The sequence below is a fragment of the Pleurodeles waltl genome, chromosome 7 (assembly GCF_031143425.1).
Source record: "Pleurodeles waltl isolate 20211129_DDA chromosome 7, aPleWal1.hap1.20221129, whole genome shotgun sequence".
Taxonomy (NCBI): Eukaryota; Metazoa; Chordata; class Amphibia; order Caudata; family Salamandridae; genus Pleurodeles; species Pleurodeles waltl.
The window spans coordinates 1436409872-1436422694 of record NC_090446.1 but is presented as its reverse complement, the minus strand read 5'-3'; the positions used below and the strand labels follow the sequence as shown (position 1 = coordinate 1436422694).

Sequence of the window (12823 nt, the reverse complement as noted above, 5' to 3'; positions counted from 1 at the left end):
GATTATCTTCACTGCAGCAGCAAATCTGATTCTGTGGTACCTTGTGGACATGGTATCACCTTCCTTTGGAGCCCGCTTCATCTACAACTTGCAGTCTTGCACCACTAGAATAATCTGAGCTCCAAAAAAGTGACCAAGTCCAAAGGTAGACCTATACAACAGGCAAAAGCGCAAATAGGAACCCCTTCAGGTGGAGAAAATACAAATTTCTCCTGCCCTGAGGTTCCCTGTCAAATTTCAGCTCAGCTTCACTGAGACCTCATCCAACTGTTATCTGTTGAGTGGAACCCTCTTTGGTCACAGCCTTATACTTCGCCTTGCTGAGGATTTTAGACTGCGATTCCATAGACTAAGTCCAAAGCTGAAACGTCTGACTGGGTTGAACTTGGTTTCTTTATCTGCCCTGTACTCCATTGCGGTCAGCCTTATCTTGCACAAAGGTATTGGTCAAGCACAAATGGGTAACTGCAGTTGGTGCTTAACACTTTTTGGTGTTTATTTTTTTGAACATATTTTTCTTAATTTTAAATTGCACATAACATTTCATACAATTCCCTTAGATACATTATATACAATCATCTCTCACCGGCTCCTGACCTGTCATTTCTGAACACTCTACCCCTCTTGTCTCTGCCAGACATCGTCTTCTTCCCAACTTCCCAACCAATGTCACTCAAGAGTCTTTGCTTTCTCTGGACCGACAGACCCCTTACCCATGCCATAGTTCCATGAACATATTCATTCCTACATTCCATTTGTCTAATGTAGGAACCTGCAGCTTTCCCCACATTTGTATTATGTCCGTCTTTGCCATTATGAAGCCCAACATGCAAAAGCTCAGTGTTGCCCTAAGCAAGTCAGCTTCGTTGAGCATTCGCAATATCACCAGCTGGTGTGTTCCATGGATCTCTATGTCCTCCTCGAACACCCTGCAAGTTTGGGGCACCCTCAAATAGTATCTAGGAATGCGCCCTTCCCTGTGATGCAGCATTTGGTATTGGCCCATCCCATTTTATAAAGTTCAACTCTGTTATGGTAGATTTGATTAAGTATTTTCAGATGCTCAGCCTCAACTTTGCTTTAATTGCCACTTCGCTTTGGTGCATAAGGGCTGCCTCCCACTTTATATTTTCCAGAGTGCCTACCACTATCTCCCATCTAGCCCTCAGTGCCTGCAGGTTCTCTGGTGTATTGTTAATGATGGTTCGATAATGTTGTGAGACCAGGTGATCTCGCCCCTCAGAACCTAATACTTCAGGGGGCTGTTTTTCAGATTCAGCTTGCAGTGCATGGGTCAATTGTAAATATTAATATTGTTGGGTGTGTGCCAGGTTGAATTCTTCCTAGAGGACTTTGAACACTTATTTCCACCCCATCTAATGTTTCTATACCTCCAAGTTCCCATTAGGCAAACACAGGCAATCTGTTGACCTCTTTGAGTCCTTCACCCTTCCATACGGGTGTCACTAGAGTTATCTTCCCTCTCCATCCCATTGCTTTGGTGGTGTCATCCCACCCTTTCAGCGTGGCCCTAGAAGAATGGGAAGAACCTTCCTGGCTGATCGCCCATATGTTGGAAGGTGGTTTATTAGTAAGGGCAGGTAGGTACCTACACTTAGTATTAGGTCACAATCTCACACTAGGTCCAGGCAAGGTCTCAATAAATTGATCCCTGCTCAACCCTGGGTAGTTTGGCCCGCGAGCAGTTAGGCTTAACTTAGGAGACAGGCGTGTAAAGCATCTTATATCAACATAACAGTGAATAAGTAAAACACAACACACAATAAAAATCCAACCCTAATTTATAAAGATAGGAACCATTTTAATCTTTAAAATGACACCAAATTGACAAACATCCAATGTAGGGAACCAGGGATATGAATTTTTCAAGAGTAAAAGTAACATTAAAGCTGGACTGGGACAAAGTTAAGAGTTCCAGCAGCCAGCGATGTAACACTTTTACACTTACCACCAGAAGTGTTTCTTGAAGCAGGAAAGTGGTCCACGACCCCACCCCAAGGTTCAGAAGTTCTGGTTTGCCCTTTGGAGTCTGGGACTAGAACTCCCACAATGCATCTAGTCAATGCAAGTAAAATCCAAGCAAAGCTTGTCAGCTGGAGTTGTTCTTGTTATTGATGTTGCAGGTTGCCCCTCTGGCACTTTTCTACCTGTTGCTTATTAGGGAGTCCACACCTTATCCTTTAAGACAGGCAAAGTCCTTTTGTTGTGAAGCCTTGGGGGTGCTGCAGGTGCAGTCCTTATAAGTGCAGTCATCTCTTGTGCAGTCCAACAGCAGTCCTTCTTCTTCTTACAGGCAGGGATCTGAGTTGTTGGGCAGCTCCTCCATATGTATCCTTTCTACTGGAATAGCAAGCAGGGGGGTACTCCTGACCAGTACAATGGAGGGTGTCACCCTCTGGGGTGGCTCTAGGGTAACCGCTTCATACGAAGTGTCGCATAAATCAATCCCAGGAAGCAACACTCTTCAAAAATCTCTCTTTGGAAGTTACATCTGGCTGAGCCCACCCACTGGTGTGGCTAAGTTTTCCTAACACACCGCCTTCAGCCCCTCTCCTAATCTAATTACTGGGGCTACCATCTGGCTAGAGGAGCAGTGTGGTTTCTGTCCCGGAGGGCTTTTCCTCCTTTGAAAATCAATTTGTCCACCATACCCTTTCCTACCCTGGCATCTGCTACAGCGGTTCTCCTCCCACAAGATGCTTCCTTTATTTCAGCCCATGCCACTTCACACCTCAGCGGCTGACCAATCAGGAAAGTGCACTATATGGCTGATTTTGGTATATTTCAGAAAGAGTTCTAAAACGCCTTCCCTTTACTAGTTATAGTAGATCAAACATTGCCAAGTTATTGGATTTAATCTAGTGAGTAATTTGATACCAAACATGAAATATTTAGCTAATTTCTAGCAGAAAAGCCTCCCAATATTACTCTATGGAGATAATGTACTACCATGGGGAAAAATGAATTTTGCTATTTTTCCCTCACCAAGGCTTATAAAACACCTTTTAAAATGTCCCTGCTTATATTTACACTGCATCCAATCCTTAGGGGATCCTAGGGTAGACCTTTAGGGGTGAATTATATGCACAAATAAGGTAGTTTAAGACTTTGGAAGTATTTTTAATTCCAAAGCCGTATTTGGGGTTAATTTGAGACACCACAGCAATGCACATGTGAGTGCCCTAACTCCATGCCCTACCATATATTAGTAACTTATAGGTAGGTTGTCAAAGGCAATTATAATTATGCCTGATTTGCATATACCTTTTGCGCCCTGGGACTGGTTAGCAGTGCCCAGCGCAGAGCCAGAGTCAGCAACCACCAATATCAATCAAAATATTTGTGGGTGATAAAGGCCAAAAAAATGACTTTCTTACACCATAAAAATGGTGTCATCCTGGCTCTCTCTAATCAGTTAGCGAGCATGCTGTGTGGGGCAAATCTCCACTCATTAATGAATTAAAGTTGAGTTGTCCTACAGTACAATCTAAGGTCTAGGAGGGCAATGTTAACATTGTCCAACAATTTATAGAGTGACTATAGTGCTATCCTAGTGGTTTCACTGTTCCACAGCAATCATGGCAACTCCTCATCTATGTTGCCTATGTACGCCTCCAGCACCTCCAGGGGGTTATTTTGAAGTACACATAAAAAATTTGGAAGAGCTGTCATTTTATATAGGACAGCCCTGCCCAGAAGCTTGAGTCTACAGATATGGCTCCGCAGTGCCTCTAGCAACCTATTTAGGGTCTGTCTCTGAAATGTCTTGCTGGTGGCTGTAACCTTGATTCCAAGGTATCTGAAGTCTGCCTCTGCACTTTTAGAGTATCCCTCAACTCGTCAGACACCTCTCAGTCTTTGGATAAGAAGTCCTCCTCCAAGTCTCTTCACATTGTGAGTTGGCTAAACATTGGTGAGTCATTGGTGAGACATTGGTGAATTCAACAGTTTGTTAGGAAGACCTCCAGTAGGTCTAGATGGCAATGCAATTTCCTTTTGGTCCAGGTACTGGGTTGCAACATTTGAGGCCTCTTTCAGCTGCTTAACAGTTCAGCTGCAGCAATAATTTTCAAACAGTCACATCTCAGGCAGCTGCATGGTCCGTCAGGCACATATTAGAAACATTCTTCGATGTAGCAGTTTCAAATACATTGACATTTTTTGCTCGGTCTCACTCTAGGCAAGTGCCATTGGCTAACCACTCTAAGTCCATTCTGATACACCTGGACAAGGTCCAGGGCCTTGGTGATAGTTAATTCTTCAGCTGCATACGTTGCTAGGGTACCCTTGGGTAAATGGAATGGGCTATGTCAATTGGTGTACAATAGTGCACACTTTGGGTTAGTGCCATAGAACTGAATCAGGCATGTTTTGCCAGGGTGATCCCTTCTGCACACCTTCAACTGGGTTGACAGGTTCTGAGATTTAAGCATGTCAGTCACGTTCTTGCGAGATTCTAGTGGTCAGACCCTCAGCAACCACTCTTCTACATGCTTATAGTTAGCAAATACTGAATACTTATTTGATCTTTTCTTCTTCCCTTAGGCATGTAATCTTCAAGTGTTCCACAGCAGGGAGGCAAGGCAGTTCTTCCTTTAGATCACACCCCAGGTGATGTCCCCCCACCTCTGAGAAGCTGGCTGTCTGGCAAAAACCAGCCCAAGTTGAACAGTAGAACTCTGGGATACCATCTGTTCAGTTAAGGAAGACTAGAGCAAAATGTGCGTCAACAGCTTCCACTTTTGTACATATACACGGACCACAGATGTGTTTCCTCCATCTTCACTTTCAAAATTGATTTGGATCATTTATCCTTTCATGGGTTCTTCTCAGGCTGATTTCCATAGGGTGTTGTTTCCAGGTTGGTTAACCCACAACAGAAGCAAAAAAGAGATGGAAGCCTTTTTTATCTGGTAATTTAGATCCTCACTGAGAGTGAGCAGGAGGCAATAGAAAAGGCTGGCCTTTTCTAAAGGACTCTTGACACTTTCAGGAAATAATACTGGAGCTGCTGCTGTTATCTACACAGAATTGCTGTATGTAGAAAGACTAATCAATATCTCATTGAATTACCAAGAGAAAGCCTGTCTCTTCTTTCCCAATTCAATGTTTATGCTCCCTCTTTCCAGTCTGGAATACACTTCCAGTGTCTGGGAAAGCAACATCACCTCCATCTTGTGCACATGAACAAGTCATGGGTTTGCAAAAGAGAACTCACAGGCCTTCTTCACTTTGGTTCATTCAGACACACATTTTGCGTTTACCACATTACCTATCCACATACATACTAGCACATGCACTGTGATGTTAGTGAAAGGGGATCGGGTCTAGCTTGTAGCAGAGGAACATGTCTGGCTATGACTGTATCTCCACTGAAACACAGTATCCTGCAACCATCACTTTATATGTTAGTATCCTTAACAAGAATGGTAGTCCACTGTCATTAAAAAGAGCACACTTGGTGCACCCTCTAGCTCATTGATACTGAAAGTACGGCCTGGACGTACGTGTGGCCTCCTGACCCTAATATCTGGCACCTTAGTCAACAACAGAGCAGGACTGCTCTATATTCGACTCAGCACTAAATGTTAAAAAGATTGTTAAATAAACCTGCATGCTTTTAGTTAAACACTAGCTAATGTTAAAAATAGAGAAAGTGACCAGAGAGTTGTGCACCGCTTTACCGCTTTACTTAAGGAACACCTTCATTTCTCAAGCTATCTTGCAGGTAAAGTTTAAAAATGTCTATAGAATTCAAAAAGTGTATTTCATTAGCAAGGAGAATCATTTCACCTTAGTTCATTAGATCATATGAGTGCATTTAGAAGTACTAATTAAAAGTGATAGCTTTTGAGCATGATTTTAGAAACATAAACGTTTCTCCCCACCTAGACAACAATGCCAAGAGTGCAATAAAAGGCAAGTTAGTTGTGATGTGCACTCTTTGGATGGCCTGGATTCTTTTTATACATGAACAACATTATACTTTGTTAAAGCAAACACAGGAAAAGATTTGTACAGCATCCATCCTGCAGTCATGTATTTTGAGGTCCTTTTATATATGATAATTTTATAAAAAAGGAGGGAAAGCAAAATAAACAATCGCCTAAGGCCACACAATTTGGTAAAGTGAGGAAGCCCGGATTAATCCTAGGTTTTCTGGTTTTTCATTGTTCAATTCTGCCACAAGATATATATGCTTTATGTCCTCTACACCCACCTTTCTGGCAAAAAAACTCGCCCTACTCCACTGCTGCCAGCAATCGGCCCTCGGTCACATCACAGACCAAACTTTGTGGCCCCTAGGAACATTTTTGCGACTACACGTGATCTAGGTCCAGGACGGATCCAGGGCCACAGTCACATCAATAAACAGACCTAGGCGTTTACACACACGCTAGAGAAGCATGAGGCTGGGGCTAAAAAACAAAAACCAGGATTCCAGATACTATCAGATGCGCACACCGAAAAGGGAATATGGCTGCACACCATTCATGGGACATTACTGTCCCTGAGTTCTAAACCATCTATTGTAGTATCAGATATCAAAGTTTTTTAATTTGTACATGCATTTGCTTTTTGATTTCAGAATTCTTAGGCAGCATAATCCAGATGAAAATCACTTTTTCGTGACTATTTATGGCCACAACCAATGTGAGGGTCAACCTCTAGACTAAATTAGGGTTTCTAAATGTTCTTCTTACCTTCGTCTCCAGGTAGGAGAGGATCAGACTGATTACCTCCTTGGGCGCCCGAATCATGTATTTCTGATAGAGGGACGCGTGCTCCTTTGTTTCAAAGAATCGACGAGGCATCTGCAGTGCAAAGAAAAAAGGCAATATTTAAGCCAATAGTTCTTGCCCTTTTGGGTACATGCAAGAAAGTGTTTTGGCAGAGCTCTCTGCTTATATGATGGTACTGTAGTGTGGATCGGTGATATGTTTAGCCCTAACTCCACTGTGTAGGGCTGCATGGGTTTCAGGACTTCCAGGCCATAGCTTAGCCGTGCGCTTGTGCTGCTGAGCAGCACTGTGCTGTGTCAGAAATAAACTGGAGGGATTTGTCAATGCACACCTATTAGTAGCAGTGGCGTAACGAAAGTTGAGGGGGGCCCCCTGCAAAGGAGCAGGCGGGGGCCCCCTCTCCTAGGGATGCAGTCAGAGACCTGCTGCCCGTGCACAGTGTTCTGTGCTGAGGGGGCCCTCTAGAGCTCGGAAGGGGGACCCGCACTGCAGGGGCTTCGGAGGCCTTTGTTATGACACTGCTTAGTGAGTTGAGGGTATGTAATAAAGCCTAAAGTTTGCTACTCCCATCTTCACAGGAGCTGGGTTAGATATCTGAATCCACTACTTTTACTTTGCACAGTCTGCCGCAGAGAACTTTGATCAGAGGCTGAGAAGTGTACATTGATCTTCTTAGCTTGTTAGACAAAGTGGAGTATGTTCAAAGTGAAGAGGTGTATGCCATGTCACAGGTATTAGCAGGGTCACTGGAATTATGCACCTTGAGAGGGTCAAGTTATTCGGCAGCATTTAGTAAATTATGCGGTGGGAAACAGCAAATTATGCAGCATAATATGGCACATTTTGAAGTAATATTACTTCATTATCTCAACATTCTTAAACTACATAAAACTGTATGGGCATTGGTTGCACCTTCTTAGTACCATTTTAATACCCAAACGTAGCGATGAGCAACAAAAAGGTGATGGGTCCAGATTTGCAAAGGGCCCTCCACTATGAGACAAAATGTGTTGCTGCAGTTTTAGTAACTTTTGAACCGTTTGAGGTAGAAACATTTGTTTTTGTTAAAATCTGCGGATTATGTGGCAGATGATGGATTTGGTCTAGGGTACCAATAACAATAGTTCAGTCACTTTCTATCATCAATTATCAATAAATACAGCCCTCATTAAATACAGAAGAAAAAGTTTCACTTCTATAATACTATTTACTAACTCTGGAGAACACTTCCCTTGTTAGAATTCATCTCTCCAGAGTCTATTATCTTTGCTACATCCACCAATAAGCGCCATTGCATGTCTTTTAAATACTACAATGTTCTTTACATATGTTCACTCATAGTATGGCAAGATTAAAGCATTTGAACTTTGCTCATAAAAACTATTGCACACACTACCAGTTACTCCCAGGTGGCAGAGGTTTCAAGTAAACAATCAGACTTCATTCTGTTTTAATACATTGATGGATGAAACCCTTATACATCTAAATGCCTTGAGTTTGTCTGCAGCGATTTATGTCTCCAGTAGTGACTACCTGATGACCTGGTTACTTACTGGTAATCTTCATTACTGCGAGTCCTAGTACTCCTTCTCACAGTCATCACTGTTTGAGATTTGTCTTGACCTTACAAAGATTGTTGCCCATCTAAAAAAAACACCTATCCTATAGTTCCAAGAAATAGAGTTTACTTCCTTAGGAAACAAAATGTATTACCACAGGAGTACTTCCTTATTCATTGCATTGAGTACAGATTATATCAATAAATGTTTTTAGTTTATTTTTATTTTGAATGCTTTTTTAGAACATTTAATTTTGCTTCACCAGTAGAACAGTAACAAACTCATTGATTTACTTAATGTTTTTTCACCTATGACATGCTTGGGAACCCGGGAGTAAATACTAACTGGTTTATTGTCCTGTTGTATGCATGCTATCGCAACTTCTATGTTTATTAGATTGCTAGTCTTGTTCTAACTTGCTTTACAAACCCCATCTTTCGCTGCACTCTAGTGCACTCTAAAATGTGTTATAGACCAGACCATCCAGTAACCGGTTCCTGCTTACTGAAGGGCATATTTATGAGCCCTTTGTGCCACAGTTGCGTCAACCTGGGGATGAACCTCAAGATACAGCTAAGTCGTACACCTCCCCAAAGAAGGCTCAACAAGAAGAAATATCTTTATTTTTCCTTGTTGTTTCCTCTTTCTATTTGTGCTGCGTTCTGCAGCACAAATAGAAAGGGGAACAAGCCTCCCAGGATTGTTTTTGTGCAGGAAGGTGTAGCTTCCTGCATAAAACAATCCTGCCTACAATGCAGACACCCTTGCAGCACGGTGCAAGGGTGCCTGTGTTGGTGCTAGACTGCTACAATGGTGCCAGTGCAGTAGAAAAGAACAGGAAAGCTCTGCATGCAATAGATAATGCACATACCTACTCCTTCCCTTTCATGCAGGGCAGTGTAGCAAGATGGCTTGCTGTGCTGCCCTGTGTGAAAAACCCACAAATATGGGCATGGATTTTTAAATAGCTGAGCATCAACCATCAGTGCTATTTTACTTTCACCGGTCTCTGGCATGCTTCATCGGCTGAAAAGGCCTCAATTCTTATCTGCCTGCATACTTTTAGGTGTGGGCCAACCAGTCAGGAAATCCTTATCTCCATGATGGAGTTATCACAGGATTTACTAGCAGGAGATTTTGGCCTGATTTAAGAGTTTACATAGGATATAAATATTCCTGACCTGCAAAAGAATGATGAATGAATGAACTAGTTACAGTCTCAACTCATACTCCATTTACTTACTGATTGATTTTGTGTCTGTCCCAGTTGTGGCGACCAGGACACATCCACAGCAAGACGTATTTTCTGGAAACTACCCACCTCTGTCTTGTCTGAGTTGAGCTGCAGACATTTAGGGACAAATTTATACTCTGTTTGCGCTGAATTAGCGTCATTTATACCTTGGAGCTAGACACGTCTGGCGCCAAAGTTATAGAGTTAAAGTCATTTTTTTACTGTTAAAACCTACCTGGTGTCAATGAGATGCAAGGTAGGCGTTCCTGAGGAAAAAATGACTCTATGGCCCTAGCGCCTGATTTATTCTCCCGTACAAAAATGGGGCACGGGAGGTAGGCGGGCATAAACAATTGCGCTAAATAATGACTGGGTCAGGGCAGGCGTTAGGGGCCTGTGGGCTCATTTAGGTCCAGTAGGTGGTTGTCACTGAAGTGAGCTGCCAGTCATTTATTGATGAGTTGTTTGAGGATGTTAGTAGGATAGGGTTTCGGAACACTGAACTCTGGCGGCTGGTGATTTAAAAAAGTGGTGGGGCATAAGTCCATGCATGGAATTGCACTGTGTGAGTGAGTATAACGAGCAAAAATGATAGTCCTAAGAAGGGTTTGGGGAGGGTCTGCCCTGAGATTCCTTTTTTAAATTTTGGGTAAAATTGGGCATTTTCCTGCAGTACTAAACTAAGAAATTAATCAAAATGCCTTACTTTTAATAAGCATTTCTGAAGGAAACTGCATTAATTATTTTAATGAATTATTGGTTGGCCAAGTGAATAGGACCACCATTAAGGGTGTGTGCACCAGACAAGAGGGCCTGCAAGATCATAAGTCATTCAACTCTTAAATGTCCACTTTTCCGAAGCAGAACAGGCCTCACTGCAAACTGACCTTCAACCATCCGCTTGAAAACCAGTTTCACTCTTTACACATCAGTGAAAGAAGTGATCATTGCTGGCATGTAGTATCTGCATATGCAACATTAAGTGATCAGTGATTTAGCTATCTTGGAGCACTGATACGCCTTTCCCAGTCATGATTCAGGCACAATGTCAGGCATTTTTTCATGCACTTATTTATAGTCTGAGTACGAAATAAGTCGAATGCCTTGCCAATTCTCTTGGATGTTTTCATGTACATATGTCTGTGCCTGTTTTTTTTTTTCTCTATGTGCGCCTCTCTGTCTATGTTGATGTGTGAATGTGCAAACATTTGTGTGAGTCTATTTAGGTCTAAATGTTTGTTTGCTTGCCTACTCCTATGTATATCTGTCTGTGAATGGCTGTGACTCCATATGTCTGTTTTGTGACAATGTATATTATAATTGCAGAGGCACAACAGTGCTCTGCGATGAGAATGCCTTCTTCAATTAATTTTAAATTGAAGATCAAGCATCTTTATTATTTGCCAGTACCAGTAGCAGAAGTTGTAGTCATGGTCCCAATGAGAGAAAAAAGCTAGCATCAGAAAGATTGAGGGTTTTTTCGACCCAACATATGTGTGTGTGGAGAACAAGTTTATCCTTGGAAAAGTTGGATCAGAGTAACATATATTAATTCTTACAACAAGGTCAACAGTTGTTATTTTATTGACCATTGCAGCATAAAAGGATGACTAGGGCTGCCAGGATTCAAACCCGTAACCATTGATTGAATCACAAATCTCTGGGGCGGTTGCATTGGTCCAGTGAGCATTCAGAGACCCTGCTAATAGGGACTAGGATATGACTCACCATATTCCCATTATATATTCAACATTATCATTTTTTGGTCTACTCACACACCCAACTACACACTCTCATTCCCCCGCCCTCCTACACATTCTCTTGAAGCACATTCACCCCCCCTAACTGTTGCATTTCTCTTTATTAAGATACTTAATTTATGGGTTGTGTGCTGCATTTCAGTCACTTCATGGTGCTTAACCTCACTTTTGCCAGCCCACTTTGACATGCCCATATACACCCACCCATCTATTCATACTCACCTAAGCACTTACTGGCATTCACCTACCTAGCGACATTCACCCACCTGCATTCAACAATTCACTCACTTTCACTCAACTGCCTCAGTTCACCTACATACTCATATTCATCCATCTAGATTGTTTCCTCATGTCATTACTCAAGTCACTTAGACACCCACTCAGTCAACCTTCAAGACCACTCAAGATCATTCACTGACCCATTAACACACAAATACAGAAAATATACCCCACTGAGTTTCAAAGTGTTTGACTAAGGAAAGCTATACTAATTGGATTTGTTAATGCTTGTTTTATTTCACCTGCAGATCACATTAAGTTAATGTGCAGTGGAGCATGTAGAAATAAAACCATCATTATTGATCATCATAATATCAGAGTCAGCACTGAACCCAGTGCTGCTGTAGAAAAGAGATCAGCACTTACAAAGTATTCAAGAGGGTGAGCGAACCGAAAAGAGAATCGATTGTTCACTTTTTTTCTATATATGAGCTGCCCGGGCTGCACCTTATTTGTGTGAATTTTTCAGCCCAGCTTTGGTCATGGTCTCTGTCCTTCAGGCTTGCTGATAGCTGAGGCCACGCCAGGCACCACATTTGCCTTGATTGAGTCTTAGTTGCTCCTTTTGTGGAGGGGGGGAGCCTATGCTCCCTCAGCTAGAAAGAATAGTAACTAATCCAGCCAAGCAGGGTCACAAAAGGCCTGGGCTCGGATCCTGAGCTGAGCCAGAGAAATATGGCATTCCTGGATGACCCACACGTGGTACAGATATGTCTTTGGACTTTACAGAATTGTTCTTTTCACAAAAGTTACCATGTACATCACTACAACTTTGGAGTATGTAGTCCAAAGGTGAGTGGAGCTGCGCCCTATGGCAGCCTTCCCATAAGTGTATAATGGAGTGTTACTCAGATAGGATAGTAAACCATACTGACTTTCTCTGTCTGTGTAGACCCACATTATAAGATCTATCCCAGGTCTATACTCAACCTTGCATAGCCCCTTCTGTGCCAGGCTACCTGCACACAGTTCTCAGGCTGTGCACGTCAGGAGTCTCCCACGTATAGCTTTCACACCCGTGTACACGTGCACACATGTTCACATGTCACCAGCCTCGTGCCTCTTATCCTTCTTTGCGTCACAGCAGCCTTATCTTAAAAGGTGGACGCTGGCAGTAAACATGTGCAATCCATATACCATGAGTTTATTATGGTGGGTGAGTCCCCGGTTATGGGTCTGTACCCATCTCTTTACCCATTTCATAATATGTCTAATGCCATAGGCATG

The 12823-nt window shown here is 42.5% G+C and overlaps 1 protein-coding gene across 2 annotated transcripts in view; it reads right to left on the bottom strand.

The window, feature by feature from the left end:
• Positions 1-12823, bottom strand: part of LOC138246453 (putative methyltransferase DDB_G0268948) — a 162733-nt gene that overhangs the window by 135073 nt on the left and 14837 nt on the right. For both annotated transcript variants that reach the window (XM_069201069.1, XM_069201070.1), the window contains exon 3: positions 6726-6836. In XM_069201069.1, the coding sequence (XP_069057170.1) occupies positions 6726-6836 (111 nt within the window). The remainder of the gene's footprint in view (positions 1-6725; positions 6837-12823) is intronic.